This window comes from Osmerus eperlanus, chromosome 2, assembly GCF_963692335.1.
Source record: "Osmerus eperlanus chromosome 2, fOsmEpe2.1, whole genome shotgun sequence".
NCBI lineage: Eukaryota > Metazoa > Chordata > Actinopteri > Osmeriformes > Osmeridae > Osmerus > Osmerus eperlanus.
In genome coordinates, this window is record NC_085019.1 from 7,397,338 (window position 1) to 7,424,738 (window position 27,401).

Below are 27,401 nucleotides of genomic sequence, written 5' to 3' on the forward strand. Positions count from 1 at the left end.
GAAGGTGATAAGAGAGATGGGAAAAAGATAAGGTCATCTGGATCACTCAGCATGAACTGGCGTCCTAGAACATTTATTACTGTGAAGTTCAAAGCACAAATGTATCCTGCGTGTCAGCCAACACTCGTGATGGTCTTATACCAACATTCACATTTTTAAGGGTTTTTACATCAACAATTTGTGACTTGTTGAGGTCATTTGCATTTAGTATGCATTCAATCATTTTCATCATTCAATTAAAGGAACATTACCTGGATCAACTACAGTCGACAGATTACAGGGTTTTATAAAAAATAATTCGAGATTTCTCATCATTTGAAATAGAGGCTATAGCATACAAGAATGGCGCAGAGTTGCGGCGCACTAATGCTACAAGGTCGATGTAATAAGCATGAGTTGGTGTGAAGTTTGCCACTCATGACATGTGTCCTTTGTATGCACCATTCATTGTCGACCACGGTCGCGGGACTCAGTTTTTGTTTGGGAGGGAGCGGAGAGGGGGAGTGTAGTGAGAGAGAGAGAGAGAGAGAGAGAGAGAGAGAGAGAGAGAGAGAGAGAGAGAGAGAGAGAGAGAGAGAGAGAGATGAGAGAGAGAGAGAGAGAGAGAGAGAGAGAGAGAGAGAGAGAAAGAGAGAGAGAGGGAGGGAGGGAGGGAGGGTGAAGAGGTGGGGGTGAAATTGAATGAGAGGGACGGAGCGAAGAGGAGAGGATTCTCCCAAAAAGTTCTAAGTAGTTGCAAAGTGAAACTTCAGACCGAGTGTGCTCAAGCGTCGCACTGGTTCTCTTTACTCCTCTACGCATGGCTGCAAAGTGTCTATACTTTTAGCCTTTCACAAACTTCTGTGGCGGAGCCAAGTGGGTCTCTGCTCTGAAAGATGGACCGCTTAAAACGGACGTCAGCGCACAGGAGATTAACGCTATTTCTTATGGTCCTACACGCAACAACTTCACATGCTGGTAAAGTATCTGTCTGAATGCACCTGCTTAGAAATCAAAGGGTCACACTGTATGGCCGGTAGTATAGTGAGTTGCATTTGATTGAAATCAAATGCAAACTCAAGTTAATGTTCAGTATTGCGCGTTGAAATAAATCAACGGTCATATACAACGTACTAACTAGGGTAATCCAGGCCTTTAATATTTTATTTTTATTTGTAAATATAACCCGTTCCGCGCATATTTGTGCACTTAGTCGAGAGCATGATCTTTGAGCTTGATATCTGTATTTTTGATCTGTGTGGATGCTGCTGGTTAAAACTTGTCCACTGAACGACCGTCTGGAGTTACTTTCTAGCGGGCGTTAACGCTTAATCACTTTACAAGCTAAAGTCATTCCTTCCTCTAACTAACATTGATCATTTGAAGGGTAAAACATTTATGATAAGATGGGCTTCTTATCAGTTCGTTCAGTACGTCTTTGCACGACATGCGCTTGATATGTTGCCTCAACTTGTCCTGCCCTTCTCATTGAATTTCCAAGCAGGATGATATTTCACTGTTTGTTCGTGCCATGAATAAACTCTCCAAATTTGGATCATCAGGTGGAATTGGAGTCCCTCTGTAAAGCCAGCATCCATATTCCAATGGGCCTGTGATGTCATGTTTGAGTTTGCTCGTGACCACTGTCGGTTTACTGTGAAACGATTTAACGTTGGCTTGAGAAAGGGGAATGGCTGAAGACTGACCTAACACAGTAGATTAAAATTCCTGTCATGGAGTTGTTTAATGTTCTCACACAAGTCCCAGGAGAAGTAACTTGGCTGCTTATTCGAAGTTATGGTCCCCAAGAAATGTAGTGCTTTTACAAATATTTGCCTTGATGTATTTATGATAGTGTTGTTATTGTGTAATTCGTAATTACAGAAGATGGTTGGTGCAGTAATGATTTATTCTGACACGATTTCTTATGGTTTGGCTACAGGAGAATGCTGTTGTCCATCATGCCATGGCCTGGTCAATGTGGTTATCATGGGTTGCTTACAAGCCACCACAGCTAGACACATCTGACCATTGTCTATCCTGAGATGACCATTAAAATGACCATATATGGTCTATAGAGGGTCAGTAAAACAACAGTCCTGGGATATGAAGCCTTTGTATCAGGGTGGAAAAGATGCCCTCTGGCCGTGTCTTGAGTGTCTTGGACAGCGCTGGTTTCTTGCAGGTGCTCTCCCCTATGAGACAGCCTGATGAGGAGACATGCCTCAACAGCTGAAGTTAACCCTCTGCTCACCAGAACAGTTTTTAAAGCACATCCCATTTTCACTTGAGAATTTGACAAACAACCAAAAAGGATGGGAATTGCCGGAATGGGTTGCCTGAAATACAAAAGTCACATTCGAGGACTAAACCTTGAAAACATCCGACTCACTGACTGTGTTGCCTGGGCTGGGAGAGTGTGTGCATAGAGGAGCAATGGTGTGAGGGATGTATGTGCTGCTGCTGACATGGCAGTCCTGAAGCTGTTTGATGGTGGGTAAGGCTGTTTTTCCCATGTGTTCACTGTGTGTTTTAGAGAGCCGGGGACAGAACTCCGTCGTCATGTTTGATGACAGGAAGAGAGACATTCTTGCACACGTCCGCAGTTTGTCCTCTGTGCCTTTGCCTCTGCACATATTTTCGATTCCCTTTTTTCTTTCGCTGTTCAAAGGCTCCGGACGGTGGGGGGTTTGTTTCTTTTTCATATGCTGAATCTCCTCATTTACATCCCTCCCTCCCTCCCTCCCTCCCTCCCTCCCTCCCTCCCTCCCTCCCTCCCTCCCTCCCTCCCTCCCTCCCTCCCTCAGGGAGTATGACACTGGGGGGGTGGGGGAATTCACGCGTGCAGCCCCCTCTGTGGGTCCTATTTGATCCCCCTCTGTCCTGATCCTGCAGCAGACTCCCAGAGGAGAGCAGGAGGCGTCGTGCTCCTTTTGATCCCCAGACAGAATCAGTAGCAAAGCAGCACGTTTTTGTCAGCAGCAAAGAAAAGAGGGCCGAGTAACCGTGCACACAAGTCATTGCCGCTAGAAACGCAGCTTGGAGTTCTCGTCACGGAGCAATCGAACCTGACGCTCTGCGTGAGGTTCTCCTCTTCACCCGGTACACAGTCAGACTCGTGTCCCAAATGTTAGGATGAATTTGCCTGTAATTCTGCTAGTTTATGCCAACTGTTTGGAATGATCTAACAGCCAATACATGGAGATATTACTTAACGTCGTGTGGCGCCAGTCTTAAATCTATAGTGAGCAAGAAACATCTGGCCTCCAGAAAGCCAACAGCCCCTTCCCCCAGGCCCGGTCCCCATGCTGAAGAGAACGATGGCTCATGCTGCTTTTTGAGGACAGGAGATGAGGCCCCTTTCTGTTCCAGCCGTCCTCTCATGTGAGTGGACCTCTTTGTGGTGTCCTTTTACCTGTCATCCATTGAACAGGGACCAGACATACACTTTGATCTGACATGTACACCAGACCATAGATAACTTTGATCAACGTTGTGCACGATCCTCTTCGGAGTGCACAACAGTAGCACGCTACTTGACTAAAATCATCTGTAGCCACATCTTATACATTAAACCCTCACACACACACACACACACACACACACACACACACACACACACACACACACACACACACACACACACATGCACATAGAGCCACACTTCCGCATGCATGCACACATTCACACCCCGCACACACACGCCCAAACACCCAAACGCACACACAACCTTTTTACTAAGGAACTGGTGATCCTTTTTTAGTGATCAGTTTTCACGACGGCGAAAGGCTCCTCTGTGCAATTCTGTGTACATTATCCCTGACACCTGGACAGGTGTTCTAATACCTCTCGAGGCCAAATAGGCCCACAGCGAGCAAAGAAGGGCTGAAAGGAGAAAGGCATTCCGTTTCTCTCAACAACTGCAGGTCCAGAGCCTCAAAGAGAGAGGGCCCGCTGATGACATGTGGATGCGGCATGGCGTGTTGTGTTTTGCTTGGTGCGGCTCTGATCCTGCACACCACGATAGCCGCCTCGGTGTTATGATATCCGAGAAAGGGATTGATGGCGGACAGTCGACAGGAAATAGGCTGTTTATATGTGGGTGCGTGGGGGTGCGTGCGCTGGTCCCTCTTTGTGTGTGGGCATGTGTGTGTGTCTCCGTGGGTGCGTATCCCGCGAGGGGACAGAGCGGACAGGGGCAGGTGTTTCCTCTTCGGGCCCAGTAGGGCCTGGCCTGTCTGCTGTTCACGCGGTGAGCAAACATTAGCAGAACAAACCGTCGAGATGGAAGAATGTCAGAGTGACGCGAGTTAGAGGGCGGTGTGCAACCAAACCAGATCTGTCCAGACAGCACTCAGCTCCATCCATACAGTAGAGTCACTCGCATTGAACCAAAAGGAAAATCCCCCATTCAGAACTCCCAACATCACAGTCCGACAATCACCACCTTTGTTTTGTCGGATTAAAGACAGCACGCCGGAGACAGGCAGTGAGAAGGTGGGGGTTTGGACCGTGAACAGGAGGGCCCAGCCGTGTCAGCGAGACGCCCACACATACGTGTGCGGCGTCTGTGCTTAGACATGCCAGGTTCACACATGTACCGCATAGCCCGCATCCCTGAGTCGTTGGACCATGAAAGACCGTGGAGAAAATGAGAGAGATAGAGAGGGAGCGAGAGAGAGAGACAGAGACAGAGAGAGAGAGAGAGAGAGAGAGAGAGAGAGAGAGAGAGAGAGAGAGAGAGAGAGAGAGAGAGAGAGAGAGAGAGAGAGAGAGAGAGAGAGAGAGAGAGAGAGAGAGAGAGAGAGAGAAAGAAAGGATAACAGAGGGGAAAGAAAGAGGGAGCAAGAGGAAGAGCAAGGGAGACGAAGAGAGCAAACAAGACACTCGGGGAGAGAGCAGAGGTGCGACCGGTGGATTCCCAGCGGTCTCCCACACAACCATGCACTTGAATGGCTCCCAAACTCCCGGTGATAACTCGAAGCAGACCCAGCCCTGAAGCCCAATCAACATGATAAATATTGCAGTCTGCTGGCCCACATTCCTCCTACACCACACATTCCTCCATCTCCATGTAAACTTGCCCTGCTATATGGTGGACAACTCTGATTATCCCCTCTTGCATGTCCTCCACTGTTTAGAAAGTGGGCGAGCCGTGTGTTTGACATACTGATGATGGACAGGATTCTGAAAGAGAACAAAGGGATTGTTGAGAGGTGGAATATACAGTACTGCTATTTGGTACACAGGTGGGGCTTTTAACTTTTGTAATCAATTGTGGTTAATGTCATTAGGTGTTATTATATTTAACTGGCTCTGTTTGCTTTGTTTTACGCTAAAGTGTGTCCAAATGTTAGTGGTAATACATTGGAACAGGAGGCGTGTTTAGAGGTCCTGGCCCCATGCCTGTGAGGGCCACATAGCAGTGACCCCGGCCCCAGGGTCAGAGGTCTGCTGCTGGGTAACTAGACCAACTGAAGCCCTCATGTTAGTGCCTTTTTATTCAAGAGGGTATTTCATCTCCACATATATCCTTGACTCCCCATTTTAGGAACATAAGCCAGTTGATGTCATTCATCAATACCATATTCCAAAGAAATACTGCCTCAGAGAAATGTGAATAGAAAGCGACATTTCCTAAAGTTCAAACGGAATATGAAGGATTTGAGACGCTGACATTCACATGCCTGACAGACACATGGCTGACATCTGCTGATATGTCGACAGCTCGAGAATATCAAGAAAGGATATCGCCAGACGCCGAGCAGAGCACCAATCACAGCTGAGTCGATCTGACTCCTCTGCTCTGCCGGGCTCTGGGTGGGATGGGGAAGACGCTGTCTCTGCCCAGTCTCATTCCTGGCGGGATGTTGGAGAAATCCCCTGATCGCCATGATCATATTCAACAATGGGTGGTACTGTAGGTTAGACCCGGGAGTGGTGAGAGACAGAGAGCGAGAAAGTGAGAGTGAGAGAGAGCATCTGCAAGATGCAGCTTGTGTAACTGGAGAAGGAAAAAGAGAGTTGAGAATGTACTCGCTGTATGTCCGTTGTTGTGTGAAATCAACGACCGGCGTTCTCTCTGTGTCAGAGGGCCAATCGAGCGCTCAGATTTCAAAAAGCCCAGGGGCCAGAAGTGCCATAAGACAGACACACATAGGCACAGGACAGACTCGCTGTCTTATCAGACACAAAGTTTCCACGGAAGCACTGAGGACCAAAAAGATCCAGAAGAACCCTATTCTCCTCACGTAATGTTGATCTGAATGCAGAACAGTCTCCTGGCACTGACTCAGTGACGGTAGCCGTTGATGAGATTCCAAAATGCTGCTTTGATGAAGATGAAGTGTGTGGGGCCACTGTGTGGACATGTAGAAGAGTATATAGACAGGTAAGGTGAGGTGAGGATATCAGCTCCAGTCAGATGATGTACAGGTAAAGCTGGCTGAGGAGACAGTGCCGCGAGACAACTAGATTGGCTGACAGATTGTTGGCCCCGAATCAGACGATGGAGACAGATCCAATTGTTAGGAGTTAGCGAGATCGTTTTGATCCTGGGCTGGCTCCAGATCTTTAGAACATAGCCACCTGCCTCATGGCTGAAGCTCCACATGTCGGTTACGAGCGGTGCAGTATATCTCGAAGAATTTGCTGTGCAGCTTGTTTTCACATGCAATGTCACAGAGGAATTTAGAACAACCGAGAGAAAACAAAGCCGGACTATATGTTCTGAATAACTCTCTTAGGGGAGAGAGAAAACAGAAAGCTTGGCAAAAGCAAATCACAGAAATATTCTCTCCTCTCCTCCAAAGAAGGTTGAATAAGCACTATATGCAGTTCACAGATAGGAAACAAATCCCTATAGGGCTTTGGGGTTACTTCTGTAGAGGTTTAAATCATGTTAGCATACTTCAGTGTCAGTAAAGTAATTTAAATCTTACATTGTAATGTTAAATAAAGTCTGAATAGATAACAAGTGTCAAACAAGTGAAAGACAAATGTCCACCAGGCATCGGGTCCGTCCATATCGTTTCTATGCAGATCTATGTTGGAATAAATATTTTTTAGAACAGGTTATATTATGCAAACATATTTGGTATGACAATTACATATTTGTATGCTTTTCAAAGTCGTTACCGTGTTTTTTGGTCCTTTATAAATCTTCTTTTTGCAAACATTGGTCTTTCAGTTTGTATCTGGCAGATAAAGGGTCCTGGTACTGGAGGAATGTTCTGGTGCTCCTCCCATTGTTTGGCCCCAAGGCGTTGCACAATTGCTCTTCTGTATTTCTCCCTTTGTACTGTAATGGAAAAACTGCAGGGGTCAAAGGTGAGGCTTAAGCCTTTCTGTCAGTTTTTACAAGAGACTTGCCTGTACCGTTTGTACCATTGGACTGGGACACTGGTGATTGAGGGAGCAAGTAGGGACATCGATGATGTGCAGCACTTCTGCGTGTCTTTACAAACAGAGCGGTCATGAAGTGACAGTGTCTGTCAGGGTGTTAAGTGAAAACACCTGAACAGTCATGCTACAATGTAGAATAGTTGGGACAGGACAGCACGTTGGGAATGAAAATGTGGACTGAAAGCTGAATGAGGGTTTTTCAGTTGTCAGATGCTCTGTGTAAGGCAGCATCCCGAAGACACATCCTAATTGTGTCCAAGCTGCTTCAGATTAAAACTGTGTTCGGCTTCCTCCAAACATCATCACCCTCTGACCTGTTCTTCTCTCTTTCTCTGTTTGTGTGTGTTTGCATGCTTGTATGTGTGTGTGTGTGTGTGTGTGTATGTGTGTGTGTGTGTATGTGTGTAAACGCACATAAACGCACATTAAGGGTCTGTGAACGGATGAATTATTCATCGACATTTACTTAGACCACAGTAATGCCGGGCAATTAGGCTGGGTTTGAAAAGCATCGTAAATGTCTGTGTGTGGGCTAATGTGTTCAAGCATGAGCAGTTGGGTTGCATGTGTGGCAGCTTTGTTTGTTGGGGGGGGGCAAAAACTCCCGCAATTATTCCATTTACAGAGATTGTTAATAACTCAGTATCAAAGTCAAATGTAAGTTCCTTTGTCTGAGGTACTTTTAAGTCATCACCTGATGTTCTCCTCTGTGTCGGGGGCCACGCTGTAATTCACAGCTTAACCTATTTACAGTTCTGTTGCTGTGCTATAGGACTCCAGTCTGTGAGACTGGAGCTGTTCCCAATAAAAAGGCCAAGGCTATGCAAATAAACAGTGCTATAAAATGTTACACAGTGTTTTCCGCAAGCATTGTCTGGGCACCGGTAAACTCTCACCACATGTTTAATTAACAGAGAATAAAAGGCAAGCGACGGTGTATGGGGGGGGGGAGAGGGAGAGGGAGGGGGAGCTATTTGAATTCATGCCTGGAATGCTAAGTGCTGCGTTGCCCTTAACAGTCTCACTCAGCCAGCTGGTGGGATACGAAGGAAGCAAAGCTCTGAACTCACCGAAGCTCAGGGCTGCACTTTATCAACACAAAATCTAATAACACACCCAGCCACCCAACTGTTAAATAAACCAAAGTCACACTGTAATTAGATCTTTTTCAGAGGAGCTCTTTCCCACACGTTCTTCCCATATTTCATACATTGAGGAAATGGCCTTTGTGTGGAGAATACAAATAATACCACTGATTTCATTAAAAGAATCATGCATTATTCGCGCCAGTGAATGATAGAGAGGGATGGTGTTTCCTGTAGTGACAGGCTGAGGGCAGGTGTCAGCTGTCAGGTGGGCTCGAGGTTCAGCAGGATTACGGAGGAGGCTGGGCCACAACTCTATCCCATAATAACAGCCACAGCAGGCCACCTGCAGCCGAGCACTTCTTGGAGCTGTCTCCATCCCCTGGCGCAGGAAGCTCCCATTCTGCACTGTTTATCGATCACTCCACTGAGGCAGGCAGACCCGTCTCCCACCAAGAGACCTGCACCATAGCACACAGAAACATACAAGCTGTTATTTCTCGTTTTTGTTCCAAAAAAACATCCCGCTTGTTTTTCCTCTAAAAAATCAGGTTGGAATAGCGGAAAGCTTATGTTACAGTGGCACATTTCAAGTTACTGAATGCACCCATGACTATGAATGCATGAAATGGAATCCTGGGTTTGTTCTGAGTGTTGGGCTGGACTTGTGCTGACCTCCTCTCTCTCCCCCGTGTCCAGCCGAGCCCATCGACGTGCTCCGGGTGCTGGAGCTGTCGGAGGACATGGAGGGCGTTTCCATGGAGGCCGGTCTCTGCACGGCCAGGAAGGACACGGAGGAGGCCGACCTGGCCTTCAGGATCGACAAGAAGATCCAGCTCAGCGCTCCCACCAAGCAGCTCTACCCAGGTAGCCCTCGTCCAACGGACGTGGTCAATGGCTGCCCTTCCCCAGGGTTTAGTCACAAGGCCCGGGTTACCCCCAGCTGGTCTCCACCTCCAGCCAGACTGACCTCAATGTCCTCCCCTTCTCCCCAGACTCACCCTTCCCGGCGGATTTCTCCCTGATGGCCACGGTGCGAGCCAAGAAGGGCACCCAGTTCTTCCTGCTGTCGGTGTATGACGAGCAGGGCGTGCAGCAGCTGGGGCTGGAGGTGGGGCGCTCGCCGGTGTTCCTGTACGAGGACCACCAGGGACAGCCCTCTCCGGACCTCTACCCAATCTTTAAGAAGATCTCCTTGGCTGACGGAAAGTGGGTAGACGGGATGAGCCACCCAGGCTAGATTTTTGGCGTTATTGTGATTGACCCCTGTAACCTGGAAGCAGACAGGAGGGAAATAGACTAGCTCATCCTGAAGGTTGTGGTTTGTGTGTTACCATGATCCTCAACAGCACTGTTACCTGCCATTACCTTGATTTATATATTTTTTTACAATCGACAAGGATTCATCTGTTAGTTTTCTGCTTTCATCAATTCACATGCGCAAGCAGAACCTACTGTGCTTCACTTAGCTCTGCTACATCTGAACGTTTGGATGTGTGCTCTGCATCTCCAGGTGGCACAGGATCGCTTACAGCGTACAGGGCAAGTCTGTCACCCTCTACCTGGACTGCGAGAAGGTGCAGACACTGGACCTTCTGAGAGGAGACGACCCCGTGGTCAGCACCGAGGGGGTGACCGTGTTCGGCACGCGCCTGCTGGATGAAGAGGTTTTTGAGGTAGAGACACTGCGTTATGCATATGTTTGCTTGTTGGCAGTTAACTGCCTCCACAGAGGAGGCTATTAGACGAGAATATGTCGTGTGCTGCAGCAACCTCATCCATCAAGTCATGTTATTCATGTCAAATCAGTGGAGACCTGTTTCATCATCCTATTACTACCTATTTGTTATTCGTCGTATACCCCACAGTGTGAGACTGTGGCAGCTGAATGTTCGGACAGCAATCCCTTGGAAGGTCCCTCTTACTTTCCAAACGCAATTCCTTCAGTTCTTCATATAGATAATAGGAAATGATAGATTAGGCAGGGTGGTGGCGCAGTGTGTGACTGGCCGGCCTGGGTAAGCCAGGGTTAATGCAGTATCGGTCGGAAGGCGTCGAGAGCAGCACTGCTGGACCGAGTCTGCAGAGTCTGTTGTTTCGTGAGGAGGAGAAGGACACGGTAGCCTGGGGAAGAGGAGGAGACGGGAGGAGCAGTGCTGTTCAGACATGCTCTGGCCTCGCCGCGCACACTTTGTTCACGCTTTGTATATTGAAGTGTGTACGTGTGTGTTTGTGTGTGTGTGTGTGTGTGTGTGTGAGCAAAGACCCGCGGACTGGCTGTGAATCTGTGCCGGTGAATGAGTACGCCTTGTCACGCCTCGTGAGTGAGTGTGTGGACGGATTCTCCTGGAGGAGGAATGCCTCATGGGGTTCTCATTCCTCCTGCGTCACCTGTCAGCGCTTCTGTCCTCATTATCCCAGAGTAGTGTAGAGTAGAGTAGAGTCTGATCTAGGAATAGGTATTGTGCAAAGTGACACTTCTGGAGCCTGGAGGAAAAAATTGAATATGAAAAGGATTGGAAACAGGAGAAAACTGTGAATTTTGGTAGTGGTTCCAACGCCTCTACTATGACTTTAGTGACCTTTTGTCAAAGTGTAAGTCATTCTCAGTGTGTCCCTGCTCATTTCACAGTCCCTACTACTCCATTGTCATTCCCAGTGCAGCTCCCACCTAAATCACTGGGCTTGAACATAAAGGGGAGCTCAGTGCAAGTCCCGTCTCTCATCTATTTTCAACACATGTCCTCAGGCCATGGGACTGTTCAGTTCAGAGAGACATAAAGAGAGAGAGAGAGCGAGAGAGAGAGAGAGAGAGAGAGAGAGAGAGAGAGAGAGAGAGAGAGAGAGAGAGAGAGAGAGAGAGAGAGAGAGAGAGAGAGAGAGAGGGCAAAACAAGGGAGGGAAGTGCAAATAAGATGACCGCCTCTCTCCCTCAGGGCACCATCCTAACCTTGTGGCCCACCAAACCCACATACTTCAGCCTTCCGAAGAGGACAGAGGACGAGCTATTATCAGTGCTTGATGACTTAATGGACGCACACTTCAGCACTCTCGGCTTTCACTCCGGGGAAACCAGATGTCTTTGTACTCGCAGTATAGCCACAGTCTCTCCTAATGGACAGGAACTCCATCGGCTTAGCCACGCCCACACAATGCCTTGCCCCTCCGTAACTCCTTCCATGTTCCTCATTCCCCTCTCACATGTCGTAACTCCCCCTGCCGCTGCCCCCTGCCATAATGAGACAGGCGACGCACTATTTATGAAACATAACTCTTACCCTCTTATCTTTCATCCCTCATTTTTTCATAACTTTTAGGATTCATTCGCAAAACAGCCCAGCCTATTACCCCTCCCTTGAACGAGCTTTCCAGCTAGCCGTCTTCTGGCTGTAAAAGATCCCGTGGTGATGACTAATGCTCCTCTTCAATTATCAATGTTCTCTCTTTAGTCTCTGCTCTCTATGTGGGAAGTAAGAGGCCTGTGCATGTTTTCCACTTGAACTTTGTGTGTGTGTGTGCTTGTGCGTGTATGTGTGTGTATGTGTGTTAGTAAGTGAGTTTCTGGGTCATTGCAAAGTGACTCGGGTTAGGTTGGTACTGGGGTAGGGTTAGGTTAGAGTGCAGCCCATTCTCCGGCCTACAGACTGTTCCCAGGCTCTGGTTCCGGGGGGATCTGGGTGGGAGGCTGGGGGGTTTGGGGATGGGAGAAGGGGGGGGTGTAGCTGTGTTCCGGTCCAGTTCTCCCAGCGTGGGAGCCCAGCCTAGGAGCCAGGGGTCTGTGGTCAGTCTCTAAAGCCTCTATTGCTTCCAGATTGCCTACAAATGACCAACAAGCGAGTGAAAAGATCGTATTATCTAAATACTCTCTCTCTCTCACACAAAAACAAACCTTTCTGAAGGTTCTCTCCCGGCCTCTGTGTGCTTTGGTGGAGTTTTAACACACTAATTTCTCAGATATGATCCAGGAAAAGAAAAACAAAACAACGTTTGGTGGTAAAGAACCCAGAACTGTGGCGTTGGCACAAGTTCCATGAGTCTCTGTGTTGTCAAGCATGTCTCGCAAGGCCTTTGTTATCATTTCAACTGCCGGATTCAATTGAGGAATCTCATGGTTAAGTGGGTAGATGCGAGAGGCACATTGGCTGGGTCAGGGTCTGCCGTTTTGCCTTTTCCTTTTCTGAAAAGGATTCTGATTGTATTCAGATGTTCAGACTTAGTCATGAGCATCTGTTGCACTTTAGGCCCTAAAGGAGAAACCATTGACTGTTTACTGCTATGCGCATGTGAAACCTACATGCGCTCTCCTTCACCCATGGAGGCAAATCTCCGGTGACTCACTGAACTGCCAGTTGTTGTTAAGGAGTGTCATTGTGAACGCCTGGCTGGTGGGCTAACTTCCCGAACGGTTAGATGGCTGGTTGGCTGGCTCTTGGACCCAGCTCTGTGTGACCGTCTCCTGGGTGGAACTGTAACGAGTGAAGGGCTGACAGGAATGTATGGATGTAGTGAATGGAGTCCACGCTGGGGTTTGTGTCGGTGGCGGTGTGAGCGGGAGAGTGTTGATTTAACTCACCTCTGACTGTTTAACCAGATTACAGAGGTAGATGTGGGCCTGTCACTACTGAACCCTGGCCTCATCTGTCTTCATTGATCTCAAATGGCTGCTTAGCAGTTCCTGTTATGATTCGCTCCAAACCAGCTAGTTTATGCAGTGTGCTGTCACGCTCAGATTGAGCTATTTACTCGACCAACACCATGGCATACACACAGTATGGGCCAGGACAGATGTAGGTGTGGTTGTCTGTGCTGGTGCAAAGTGGGATCCATCCAGACCAGACAGCTAGGTGACGTTGTGAGGGGCGAGTCTGGCCCCTCTGGGTGTTTATGTGCACACACACACCCTGTAGCCTGCCCAGGGAGGGACAGGAAGTGAAGGGTCCTGAAGGGTGGGGGGGGGGGATGAGAGGGAAGGGTTCCTTGCTTGTGTGTTTACACACTCTGCCGTGTACCACGCCACTGGGATCAGAGAGAGAGCCTGAAGTGGCGATGGCAGCAGGAGTATTATTAGCCACTCCAGACAGACGCTGACCTACATGGGTCCGCACGGCTGATTGTCCTCCACTCATCCTTTGTGTGCCCCTCTCCCTGCTCTCTCTCCAACCTCGTCCGACCCCCTTTACCCTCAGATTTCCTACCCAGACTCTCAGACCTTTGAGAGTTTGTCAAAGGTCAAAGCGGTCATTCCGTCAGAGTGACGGAACGGTTCTGTCTGCTCACTCACAGAGTTATATGACACAATGCTTGTCTGCGTGTGTGTGTGTGTGTGTGCCTGTGTATGTGTGTGTGTTACAGGGAGACATCCAACAGCTGCTGATTGTGGAGGACCCCCAGGCTGCAGCTGATTACTGCCTGCACTACATCCCAGACTGTGACTCTCCGCTGCTCTACAACACCCAGGCCCAGGACACCCAGGAGGTGAGTACTCCCACCACCAGGGGGAGACACACCCAGCACCAATCACACACAAACACGCACACATACACTCCAAGAAGGAGAGAGAGAGGGTGTGTGTTAGAGAACAGAAGACCGAAAGGGACTTTCAGTACGTACTGTAAGATTTGGCTTGATAACCGTTTGCCCTTGATAATCGTTTGACAGATAATTAACTGATTTTTGTCAGGACTTTATGATGAATGCTACAGTGACATAGTTGAAAGATTTCTCTGGATAAGCACCATGACTCAATCTGCCTTCAAGATTCCCTCGAGACAGTTTCATGTTTAGGCGTAAGCAAGTCCTGCTGCTGCCAGGCGTCTCTCCCAGAAGCCCTTGTTTCTCAGCCAACCAATAAAAACAGAACAAGCATGCATGTGTCTCTAGAGCTACTACCACAGGTTTCCCCGGCCCACATATCACATGATTTATTGCAAATCGATTGCCTCAGCCAGTGGGTCCTGAGCACATCTAGCGCTAACTCAGTTAGCAGCAAGCACGAGGCCAGAGTGAGGCATCACGCAGAGCTGCAGCACGCAGAGGAGGAAGAGGAAGACGACAAGAAGGACCTCCTCTTATCTGATATGTAGCCAGTAGCAGAGCATCCCTGCCAGGGCAATGTCAGGTGTTCCTTTGGCAGCATCCCCATTCAGTTTGGTAGCCTAAGCACGCCCGCACAGACACACAGAGTCACACACAGTCACACACGGACGCACATCCCCAGTACACAGCCAGGGGCACTGTACATCTCACAGGATATCACAGCTTATCCAATCCATGGGCCTGCATGGGCAACGGGAGCATTCCTGGTGATACAGTATATTTGTGTGTGTGTGTGTTTGTGGTTTGTGCGGTAACGTGTGTGTGTGTGTGTGTGCGTACGGTTGTGAGTGAGAGAGTGCATCTGTGGTGGAGATTAAGGGGAAGATAAAGTCAAAATTAATGGATGATGGAGGACAGATAGATAGAGAGTGAGACAGACAATCTAATAGAGGCAGATAAAGATTTGAGTGGGAAAGAGAAATACAAAGAGAATATATATATATAAATGTGAGTGTGCGAGTGTGTGTGCGTGTAATGGTAGAAAGTGTTGATAATTAATTTGGCAGAACGTGAGGTCCTGTCAGGGTCTCTAGCAGGAACATCGAGTTCTATCCCTACAGTACTCCCTGCTGTGTGTATAGTGGTGTGTGTGTGTGTGTCCTGCTATGATGCCCGAGGGACTGTCCCCCAGTGTTTATTAGAGGCCCTTCTGGCTGTGGCTGGACTGCAGCTGAGGAACAGGCTGTGTGTCCAGATATTTTCTACATCGCTCAGCACGCAAGCGAGCCCATTTCCATCACTCTCCCACAGACCTTGTTAACACATTAAACAACACGGACCCCATCAATGACTCTCACACACACTCTCTCAGATTCCGAGACTCAACAATGTCAACGACAAGCCACCCTCACGTTTACAGAAGCACAGTCTTGCGAGCGAAATTGAATTCAACTTGTTATTAACGCCTCAGCAAACCCATGGGAACGACCGACCTGTGACCTCAGCGCCGAACGCGTCCTCTCCCATGGTCGTGTTGAAGACACGCAGTACTCTCCTCCCACCCCCTGCGAGTCTGTCGTCGCTTCCTGTGGGTTCAGACGCCGGGGAGGATGAGTGCGCCTGCTCTGGCCCTGACCTCGCCTCGGCGCTTCCAAATGTGTTGCCTCTGCCTCCTTCGCAGTCTATTTGCGACGCTGTGTTTCACCATGTTGTTGTTTTTCTTGCCCGTGCCCCCTTCCCCACCACCCCCCCCCCCCCCACCACCCCTCCCCCCCTCATAAAAGATCCCCCCGCCTCGATCTGCTCCCGCGATGCAAAGCGATGAGCCGGAGGAGCCAAAGAAGCCCCGCAAAAAAGACAGGAAGGGCAAAAAGGATAAATCCAAAAAGAAGAGGGACAAGTCATCCAGGAAGAAGGGCAAGAAGGAGCCCAGGAAGAAGAGGAAGGAGGAGGAGGGGCCTCCGGAAGAGGGCTTCCTCGGTGTGTCCACCGCATTGCCCGAGTACCTCTCCCAAGAGCCCTACCAGGCCACTGTGCTGCCCGACGTGGAACAGTCCACCGCCAGCGCTGTCATCCGGAGCGAGGACATTGACCACGCCGTCGCAGAAATGACCACACACAAGCCCGACGTCAGTGTTGAGGTCTCCTTCGATGGGCCCAGTGCATTGCCTGAACCAGTGGTCGCTAAGGAGGTAGACTGAAACTGACCGTGTAACCCCTCCCCCCCCTTCCTCCATCTCATCCAAACTCATCTAACTCAGCACACCCCCACTACCTCCTAACCCCAGAGGTCGCCCTCCCACCACCCGTTGTACCTCCTACCATCCCGCTCACCCCAACCACTAACCAGCACATCTCTAACCAGCACCTCCAGCAGCACTGAGCCTGTGGACTCGAATGGAGACGACCTAATAGATCACCTAACCTAGGCTAACATAGTTATACATGTTTTAGAACACATAGACGGATATAACTCAAGTTACAGTAGTTGTACGGTGTATGTGTTATAAGACATGCTAAAAGAACTAGAGTCGTAGAGAACTAGTTGTGTGCGGGGAAAAAAGTCAAACCGGGTGCTGTCTTCTCATGATATTTAGTCATATATACATACATCACATTCGAATGTGTGATGATATATATTAAGTATCTCAAGTTTCCAATAAATATGATGTCTTTTGTGTGTTCATACTGTAGCAAGTAACGTACCGTAACATACTGTATAACCATTGAATCATCTGCTTCTCCTCACCCGGTACTGGCTGTCACCCACCATGGCACAATGTCATCTCCTCCTGGTTGTAAAGTGTCTCACCTCTTTCATATTAACACCCCATCTCAGCCTTGCTCCATGTCTACCCGGCACATCCCTCTAACATGCACCAGCCCAACAGGGTGCGCTCTCCTTCCCCCCTGTACCCCGGGGACATTGGGGCCAGGATGGCCTCACCCACAGGACTGCCCAGTGTCTCCAGGGCAACAGTCGCCATGGCGGTGGGGTGACCCTGTGCCCTGCGTTGCAGGCGGAGCGGCCGGTGAAGGAGCCTGAGGTGGAGGAGTACGGAGACGACTTCTACGGCAACGTGTACGACGACCTCTCCGTTTCCGCGGTGGCGGTGGGCCCCAATGTCACCGAGTACGACGTGAGTTGTTTTGACTTCCGTTACCATACAGTAGCTCAGCCATCTTGGACAACCTCTGTTTTCTGAGTCTAGTGAGACATCCTCTTATGGCCTCCCAGGTTATCGAGTATGAGGACATCAGAAACGAGACGGATCAGGAGGAGTACGAGGAGTACGAGATCTACGACGACGGCTACAGCTTCGCCGAGAGAGAAAGTGCCGGAACCTGGGATGGAGAGGTACTGTCCGCCACGCACCCCTTGTCTGTCCAAAACCCACGCACTGACCCTCGCGAGCGCTGTTCCAACGTGCGTCTTGTGTCTACCCATCTGTTCCTCAGGCAAGTCTCAGAGCAGAGAAGGGCCAAAAGGGAGATCCTGCTATCATTGAGCCGGTATGTCCTTTCCTGAACAGCTCATTGCAATGTACTGTGCCAGTTGGTTCCCTGCTACCGTGTGGTGCAGAGTGTCTCATCTGGGTCTGTGTTGTCACAGGGCACACGAGCCGAGGGACCGCCCGGACCCCCGGGACCAGAGGTGAGGCCACTCCTCTCGGATTCCGGAACTCCTAGCCTCAGCACCTCCTCCCCATCATGCTGCCACCATACTAATATCATACCATACCAAAAAACTGCTGACTGTGTGTGTGTGTGTCCTCCACAGGGACTCCCAGGAACGCCAGGCCCCCCCGGCCCTTCAGGACCCATGGGAGACGCCGGAGACTTGGTGAGTTGCTCCCTTCCACCCCAGGCCCCATTGTGGGACGGCTAGATACCTGTAGAAGGAGGTCGACAGGGCCAGTTGGGCCATGGTGTCATGCTGGCCCTGTCGGGATGTCCAAGGCGTTGCCCAGGACCTATAGAGGAGCAATGAGAGGCCCAAAGTAATTTAGTGACCTGGTTATGGTAATTTAGTGACCTGACGGCTTACATGCTCCAGGGACTGATGGTGACTCATTTGAATTTGACCTAATTTTTGCTGTTGGTCAAAGTGTGTGTGCGTGAGTATGTGTGTGGGTGTGTTTGTTTGTCCTTCCTAGACTAACTCTTTCCAGCAGACTGAATCAGCTTAGTCATTCTCAGTGATGTTCAGGTTTTTAAATCCTGTCGTTCGTTCTGGGGGAAAGAGCTATTAACCTGCAGAGCCTCACCACTCGAAACCCTTCAGATCAGATCATTACGCCAGCCTTCTGACAGCCCTAAAAACATACAGCACGAGGCTGAAGTTCAGCATTTATACGCAAGCTTTGGAGTCAATCACTCAACATAACACACTGATTAGTTTCGAGTGCAGTGGATAGTTTATGACTCCTTTAGCTGCGGTGCTGGTACGGTCCTGTTTGGACAGGCAGGGGGGGAGGAATAGAGAGAGGGATTAGTGGATGACTTTAATGCCTTGTGTTGTGCTTATAGGCATACTATCAAGGCAGCTAGCGCAACATCATAAGCTTTTGGTGTGTTCCCAGGAGACAGGCTAATTGATAGTGAGAGTGAGTGACATGCCCTCGGGAAATGGAGCAGAGCTTGTTTTCACAGTGATTAGATAGCAGGGATCTTTCACCCCTCTGTTCAGCCTCACATACATTCTTTAACGCTCTTACTTACTTAACATGCAGGCCGGAACACACATGCATATGCATGCACACACACACACGTTACCTAAGCACTCCCCTCTCTCTTCTTATCAGGGTCCTCCAGGAAGACCTGGTCTGGCTGGGGCTGATGGGATACCGGGTCCTCCGGGCACGATGCTGATGCTACCAGTAAGAATGGGATTGATTCCATCTTTTCACTTCTTAATTGATACCCTTTCCCTGTTTACCAAAACTTCAGAGAGCTATGCCTCTTGAACAGCGATACCAGCTCAGTGCCACAAGGGGGGGCTGTGTGATAGAGGTTCAGTCCTGGTAATGAGTGGAGAGTGAATATGTGAATCTGCAGTGTAGTCCCTCCTTTCTCCTCCCTCCAGTTCCAGTCTGGTGGGGACTCTCAGAAGGGGCCAGTGGTGTCGGCCCAGGAGGCCCAAGCTCAGGCCATCTTGCAGCAGACCAAGGTATGGTGGCCAATCGACACAGCTGAGCAGCTGGCAGCCTCATCCAGAAGGGTGACGTCACTGTAATACTGGAACTGTATGTTCAGGTTGCTGATGCGTTCTCATGTCTGCTTTGAAAATCACATGAATATACTGTTGGCTTCCTTTTTTTATTTTGTACATAAAGTGTGTGCTCTTTCATGCCCAATGCCATGTGACATCTCATCTGTTTTTGAATTGGAATCTTTTATTCATGAAGCTGTTGTCTGTTTCAGCTGTCGTTGAAGGGCCCTCCAGGTCCGCTTGGCCTTACAGGGCGTCCAGGGCCGATAGTAAGATACTACTGACACAGTCTGAACCACCATAAGATACTACTGACACAGTCTGAACCACCATAAGATACTACTGACACAGTCTCAACCACCATAAGATACTACTGACACAGTCTGAACCACCATAAGATACTACTGACACAGTCTCAACCACCATAAGATACTACTGACACAGTCTGAACCACCATAAGATACTACTGACACAGTCTCAACCACCATAAGATACTACTGACACAGTCTGAACCACCATAAGATACTACTGACACAGTCTGAACCACCATAAGATACTACTGACACAGTCTCAACCACCATAAGATACTACTGACACAGTCTCAACCACCATAAGATACTACTGACACAGTCTGAACCATCATAAGATACTACTGACACAGTCTCAACCACCATAAGATACTACTGACACAGTCTGAACCACCATAAGATACTACTGACACAGTCTGAACCATCATAAGATACTACTGACACAGTCTCAACCACCATAAGATACTACTGACACAGTCTGAACCACCATAAGATACTACTGACACAGTCTCAACCACCATAAGATACTACTGACACAGTCTGAACCACCATAAGATACTACTGACACAGTCTGAACCATCATAAGATACTACTGACACAGTCTGAACCACCATAAGATACTACTGACACAGTCTCAACCACCATAAGATACTACTGACACAGTCTGAACCACCATAAGATACTACTGACACAGTCTCAACCACCATAAGATACTACTGACACAGTCTGAACCACCATAAGATACTACTGACACAGTCTGAACCATCATAAGATACTACTGACACAGTCTGAACCACCATTAGACACTACTTACACAGTTTGAACCATCATAAGATACTACTGACACAGTCTCAACCACCATAAGATACTACTGACACAGTCTCAACCACCATAAGATACTACTAACACAGTCTTAACTACCATAATACACTACTCACACAGTCTGAACTACCAAAAGATACTACTGCCACAGTCTGAACCACCATTAGACACTACTTAAACAGCCAGAACCATCATTAGATACTATTAACACAGTTTTAACTACCATAATACACTACTTACACAGTCTTAACTACCATAATACACTGCTTACACAGTCTGAACTACCATAAGATACTACTGACACAGTCGGAACTACCATAAGATACTACCGACAGTCTCAACTACCATAATACACTACTGACACAGTTGGAACCACCATACGACACTACTGACACAGTCTCCACAATCCCTCTGGCCTCCACATTCTTTCAAACGAAACCCAACCAGGTCAGGTTGGTCCCAGACCGTGCCTCTCTGTTCTGACTCCCCTGTGCGTGTGTTCAAGGGTCTCCCTGGATCCAGCGGACTGAAAGGAGACGGCGGAGACAACGGCCCAGCCGTAAGAATGACACTGTTCTTATTGCATTCTGGTATCCCCCAACTCAACAGTGTGAGCTTGCATCACGGTCCTCTGGTCATCCCTCTGTCCCTCTGTCTGTGTCCAGGGTCCTCGTGGGTTGCCAGGTTCTCCGGGACTCAGCGGAAGATCAGGAAAACGGGTGAGCCCTTTTTTTAGCAGTTTGACGACCCATACTCGATACCGCATTTGTGACCTCCCTCTTTATTTCTTTACTGGCAGAGGTAGTATTGGTTTGCTCTTTTCTGATTACATTACCATATTGTATCTCTGTTTATTTTTGTGTGTGTGTGTGTGTACGTGTGTGTGTGTGTCTCAGGGACGGGCAGGGTCAGATGGTGCCCGTGGTGCACCAGGGGAAACAGGGTCCAAGGTAAGGTGTCCGTATTATACGAGGCAGAACGGAAAATACGGTTTGAGTGTATGCCTGCAACACACTCGGTCCTAATAAATTGGTGTATTTGCATACTAATGCGCAGGTTTACTTTTCAAGGTCTTCTCGGTGTGTGCACAACGAGTGCTCATATGGGAAATAGTTGAATTACTGTAAAGTCTAATCATGTTTTCCTGCAGAGTAAGCCTGCAAATATCCAGGGCCTAACTTTATTACATGTATTGACAGCGCCAGCAACTCAATACTTAGCAGCTATAGGAAGAGCTTAGTAAATAAATAAGGTTCCCCTGATAGCAAAACTGACAGAACAGCCACGTCTTTATCTCTCAGAGCAGTGCTGTAGCACAGGGAGGGACCTCCAGCTAATCTGCCCCCCCTCCCCCCATCCCCACAACCCCCCCACGCAGCCCCCCCCACCCCCAGACAGGCACTCAGACTCACAACAGATGTGAGGGTCTTCTGGGAGTGAAACTCAATCTTACGGCACCTCGCTGTCACCGACACTGTGTTTGTATGCGGGCGTGTGTGTGCATTTCTGTTTGTGTGTGTGTGTAGGTGTGCTCTGTGTGTGTCTCTGTGTGTGTGTGTGTGTGTGTGTGCTGCAAGGGAAGTGTATGGCCGTGGAAAAGGTGATGTAAAAGTGAGAGATAGAGGAAGATTAGGAGGTAGGTTCCTGTGAAGTGTTGTATGTTCATTAGTGTGTGTATTGTACAGTATTGTTGGGTGTAATGCTCTTGGGGGCTCTCTCTCTCTTTCAGGGTGACAGGGGCTTTGACGGTCTGCCTGGTCTCCCGGGTAACAAGGGACACAGAGTGAGTTAGATATGACAGCCCAAAACCCTGCAGTACCATACCCAGGAGAATGTGTTTTTACTTGTGTGTCTTGCAGCTCTTTTAACTTCACAGCTTGTTTGGTGTTTGTGTGTGTGTGCGTGCGTGTGTGTGCGTGCGTGTGTGTGCGAGTGTATGTTTGTAAGCCTTATTGTACCAACACCATTTTACAGTTTGATTGCTCAATTAGTCTTTCTTACGTCAATGTCCTGTCCGGGAGACATTTCTCATGGTGTATTGACTTCCTAGGGGGACAGAGGAAAGCCTGGTCCCCATGGACCTTCTGGGGAGTCAGGAGAGAAGGTATGTGCTTCTCATGCTACTCTGGAACACCATCAACTAGGACCTAGGACAGGAGCACTGCACGGCCCAGGACCCATACCCAACATCTAGTTTCAAATAAAAACTCCAAAAAACAGTCAAACCTTGCCGCCCAAATAGCACTTCAGTGGCCCTGATAGGTGAATTCAATGTACTTATTTTCAATGAAATAAGCTAACTGAACTTAGTATTAGCATCGTAGATGGATTTGTCGGTATTTTGAATGCACCTCTGTGGAATTAGCACGTCTGGAGGTTGAGTGTTTTTGTTGACTGTTCTGGTGTCTTGTTGTAGGGTTCAGATGGACCAGTTGGACCTGGAGGGCAACCAGGTGAACCTGTGAGTACCCACAATAACATCCACACACACACACAAGCTGGCAACAGTCGCACACTCGCACACACACACTCGCACACGCCCAAGCACGCACGCACACACACAAGCGTACACAACCTATTTATATGCCCCCACGGGCAGATCTATGTCTGTCCAGTGCCCGGGCTGATTGGTTATGACTCACACTCCATCTTTATCCCAGCAGGTGAGGATGAGACTCAGTGGGGCTCAGCCTCTCTAAATGGATCACCCGGTACATTGAGAGAGAGAGAGAGAGAGAGAGAGAGAGAGAGAGAGAGAGAGAGAGAGAGAGAGAGAGAGAGAGAGAGAGAGAGAGAGAGAGGGAGAGAGAGACAGAGAGAGTGAGAGAGAGAGTGTGAGAGAGAGAGAGAGAGAGAGAGAGAGAGAGAGAGAGAGAGAGAGAGAGAGAGAGGGAGGGAGGGAGGGAGGTAGGGAGAGAGAGAGAGAGAGAGAGAGAGAGCTGTCATAGAGTACAGTGGAAGGGCTGTGTTAAACCACAAAGAAACGGGAAGACAGAGGAACTTTCGAATTTGATGAGGGAAATGGCTAGATAGAGCGATGGCAGGGAGATGGGCGAAAAGGAGACAAGAGATAATTGTGAGATATAAATTCAGTGGGTGGCGACAAAGATAAGAGAGATGGATAGAAGGGAGAAGGGGGGGGGGGATGGAGATGAAATCCTGGCCTGAATGATTATATTTCCATATCAATCACTTCCCGGGAGATCACAGATGTGGCTTAGGAACAGGTGGCTTGGCCAGCGTACAGAGAGTGAAACAAAAAAACAGCACACACATGCACATACACACACACACACACACACACACACACACACACACACATACACACATCATCATCAACTCTCACATACTGACTCCTTCAAAATACACTTGCTCTCATGAGCATATTCCTGAGCTCTCTTAGAACACACACACCCAATGCACACACATACACACACACACACACAGAATCTCATTCACGTTGCAGTGTATAATGACAGCTGTGTGTATGGTTTCATTCCAGGGATCGAGAGGGCTTGTCGGATCAAGAGGTCCACCTGGACCTTCTGGACAACCGGTGAGTCAGCCTCAGTGGGGTGGATCGGTCAGACACACCATCCCTCAACAGGCTCTCTGGAGGAAAAGAGATAGTATTATTATTATATTAATATTAGGTACCAGTGGTCACTGTTTTTTGATGCAATCTACTGGAGCCTAACAGGTTAAATTTTTTGGTTTATCAATTGGTTTGGGTGGGGGGGGAACATACTGTGAATTTGTTCAGTTTTCCTATACAGACTGCTCTAACCCCTCTGTATGTCTGTCTGCCTGTCTGCCTGTCTGTCTGTCTGTGTGTCTGTGTGTTTGTCTGTCTGTGTGTGTGTCTGTCTGTGTGTCTGTCTGTGTGTCTGTCTGTGTGTCTGTCTGTTTGTCTGTCTGTCAGGGTATCACTGGTATAGATGGAGTTCAAGGATCAAAGGGAAACCTGGTCAGTATTTTAACCCAGCAAAGCAAGCACGGTCATACGAATGTCTTGATATGTGTGATATAGAGGAGATAAACTACCCACAGCAATGAAAGTGTGAGAGTGAAACATCTCTCTCCCATGATAATGAGGTCATGTGACCAGGGTTTTGTACATAGTGAGTGTGTGAGAAGGTATCTCGTGGTGAAAATAGTGTTGCTGTTCTTTCCAGGGGCCATCTGGAGAGATAGGACCCCCAGGCCAACAAGGGAATCCTGGTTTACAGGTACCCTACGGCTGCTTTCTGACACTATAAAGGACAAGAAGACATAATCCACATGCATACTCCCCTGTCTTTCTCTTAGTCTCTCTCTATCTGACACACATACGCACTCACTCACGCACACTCACACACACACTCACACACAAACAAACACCCTCACACACAGACGGACACAAACAAGCACACTCTTAAACCTCCCTTCCCATGCCGTTACTTAACCTAATTGATGCTTTGTTGTGGTACAGGGTTTGCCTGGTGCCCAAGGTCCCATTGGATTACCGGGAGAAAAGGTAGGCGCTGTGTCTCTCTCTTCATTTCCGAATTAAAGCCATGACCTTGTGACCCCTGTCGGCAGGTCCTTAGGGGCTCCGCCCAAGCAGAACAGAGTGACCCAGCCACTCTTGGCTGCAGTTCAGGCTGGAGAGTGGGTCTGACAGGAAATCAATAGCCAGGAAACACACACTGGAGCACACACACACGCTCAGTCCCTCCACACACCACGAACGACGCATTGTACTGATGTAGAGAGTAAAACCGAATACACACATGGATATGCTTAGAGGGGAAACAAAGGAAATATTTTTCAGTGTATAGGTCTCCAACCCTGTTTTTGCAGAGCCACCTTCCAGTCGTTTTTTGCTCCAACCCCAGTTGTAGCTAACCTCATTCAACACTCGGATAATCGTTTGAATCAGGTGTGCGAGATTAGGGTTAGAGACCACAGTGGTTTATATCGTGTTTGTATACCTATGATGGCCTGTGGGGCCCCTTTGGTGTGTGGCCTCCAGGGGTTCAGTCACACTCGGGGACCATACGTGACACTCTGTCCTCAGTGGCCCCTCACATGTCTGTCTCTGGTCCTCACAGGGTCCCCAGGGGAAGGGGGGGATGCAGGGACTCCCAGGCATCGACGGCCCTTCTGTGAGTACAGCACACGCTCCCTCTGCCTCCTCCCCAGGGCTGAGGGGAGCTGGCCGGGGCCAAGTAACCTGCTCCAGCTCTCCTCCAGCCGCCTTGGGGAGTGTGCTCCACTGCAGTGCTCTTCCTGCTGCTAAACGCGAGATCCTATCTCATGCACTCTATTCGGAATTGTGTTATTGTAGGTAGGCCCGCAGGCGTGTTTATAAAATGTATTTAGATACAGAGCAAATTAGTCTCTACACCGTGTCCTTGTGTTGGGTTACATCTTTTGAGTATCTTCCGGGCAGAATTCTCAGTAGTGTACGGTATCTGCGTTTTTTAAAGATGTGTATTTATAGACTCATTTGAATGATTCGCGGATTGTTGAACAGTAATGTTACTTTTTTTCCCCTGTGTGTTCTGTGTCAAGGGCCATCCAGGGGAGAGAGGGTCAGTCCGGGGAGAAAGGCGGTCAAGTGAGTTCTGGCTTACGTGACGTGGCCTCACTGTTCCTATTATAACACCTTGCCAGCCGACCAATTACGTCCAGCCACGCAGCATCTTTGCCGAACCCCATTTTTGAATTCCAATTGTGTGCTAACATAACATCAATATCCTGTTCGCCCATGTTAGCATCACTCCAGTTGTCGTCGTATTTCCCACTATGCCATTGTACACTCACGTCAGCCCATTAGAGTTAAGCAGTATGTCATCATTGAGTCCTCATCAAGCACTCTAATCCTCACAATGGGAGCTTTTGTACTACACTACCCATAAGCAATAGCGCCCGTTCTCTCTGAGCAGAACTGATGTTGTTGTTTTTATACAGGGTTTACCCCGGAGCTCAGGGGCCTATTGGGTATCCAGGAACTCGCGGTGTAAAGGTGAGGCTTGTTATTATTATTCCTGTCTACAAAAGTTTGTTCAGAATGTTCCTTCCCTCAGACGTTTCTATCAGTTTCCCTATGTGATGGACAAGCCCTGTGCTCCCGGGATCCACAGTTGACAGGTGAAGGGAGAGAGCTCTCGTTCTCAGAGGAAAAGCCAATGACAGAAGGAGTCCCATTTGACAGACAATAGATAATCAGTGTCAGTCAAGACTGGCGTAAGGGTGTGTGTATGGTGTGTGTATGGTGTGTGTATGGTCAGCGTTGGGTATTCTTTCTCGGCTAGTCTGTATACTTCCTCGATGATTTTTCAGGCTTGTTGAGACTCCTAGAATTGCATTGGCTGGCATATATCATTAGGATGTTATGTGCCTTGGCTCGAGTCGTTAGTATCTGAGGAGTTTAAGTGTAATAGCTGGTCAATAACCGAGCAAGACAAAATCAATACAAATGTAGGAGTCATGCTACAGGGGAGAAATGAGAGGGTTCTTTTCCGCCACTGCCTATTTGTCATAACATGCAACTAGGTATTGACTTTGCCAGTCCTCACAACATGTGTTAGCGGATGGAGTGAGAGGTCTGAAAGGAAATAAAGGAGAGAAGGTGAGGAAACCAGACCAGCTCCACTCCTTCTGAACTTCAACTCTTCCGTTGAAAAGTTATTTCCGCCCGCTGTCAGGATTCCCTGTCTGTAGATCCAATACGCCACCTCCTCAGCTTACCCTCTGGATTGTCACCCTCCCTGGTGAAATGATAGATCACACACCTGCCTCATGGTACGAGGGACGAGTAATGAATCACCGGGAAAGCTGTCATTATGCTCACTCAGGACTCCTCTATTCATTACAGGGTGAAGATGGTTTCCCAGGGTCTAAAGGTGACATGGGCCTCAAAGGAGACAGGGTGAGAATGACCTCATAGCAGCGTAATTTCTCAGAGGGCTGGACAGGCTCAGTGTATTCTCTACTAACTATTATGAAGCATGAGATAGACAAAGGCAGCTCGTCTGACCCCTCGCTCTCTCTCTCTCTCTCTCTCTCTCT

The 27,401-nt window shown here is 48.6% G+C and overlaps 1 protein-coding gene across 1 annotated transcript; it reads left to right on the top strand.

The window, feature by feature from the left end:
- The first annotated feature begins 695 nt into the window (after positions 1-695).
- Positions 696-25,698, top strand: col5a3a (collagen, type V, alpha 3a). The gene is made up of 26 exons (XM_062480354.1): positions 696-957; positions 9,168-9,335; positions 9,464-9,677; positions 9,982-10,144; positions 13,821-13,943; positions 15,788-16,195; positions 17,024-17,143; positions 17,242-17,361; positions 17,463-17,516; positions 17,617-17,658; positions 17,785-17,847; positions 18,809-18,883; positions 19,090-19,173; positions 19,428-19,484; positions 20,851-20,904; positions 21,011-21,064; positions 21,242-21,295; positions 22,075-22,128; positions 22,396-22,449; positions 22,762-22,806; positions 23,848-23,901; positions 24,268-24,312; positions 24,521-24,574; positions 24,817-24,861; positions 25,439-25,555; positions 25,675-25,698. Exons 1-26 carry the CDS (start codon positions 876-878, stop codon positions 25,696-25,698), a joined length of 2,427 nt encoding a protein of 808 aa, XP_062336338.1. The 5' UTR covers positions 696-875.
- Positions 25,699-27,401: the final 1,703 nt, after the last annotated feature.

Coding starts and splice junctions, on each gene's coding strand:
- col5a3a (XM_062480354.1), top strand. CDS start 876: ATGGACCGCTTAAAACGGACGTCAGCGCACAGGAGATTAACGCTATTT. Junction 9,678..9,981: donor ATCTCCTTGGCTGACGGAAA/GTGGGTAGACGG, acceptor CTGCATCTCCAG/GTGGCACAGGATCGCTTACA. Junction 21,065..21,241: donor GCGGAAGATCAGGAAAACGG/GTGAGCCCTTTT, acceptor TGTGTGTCTCAG/GGACGGGCAGGGTCAGATGG.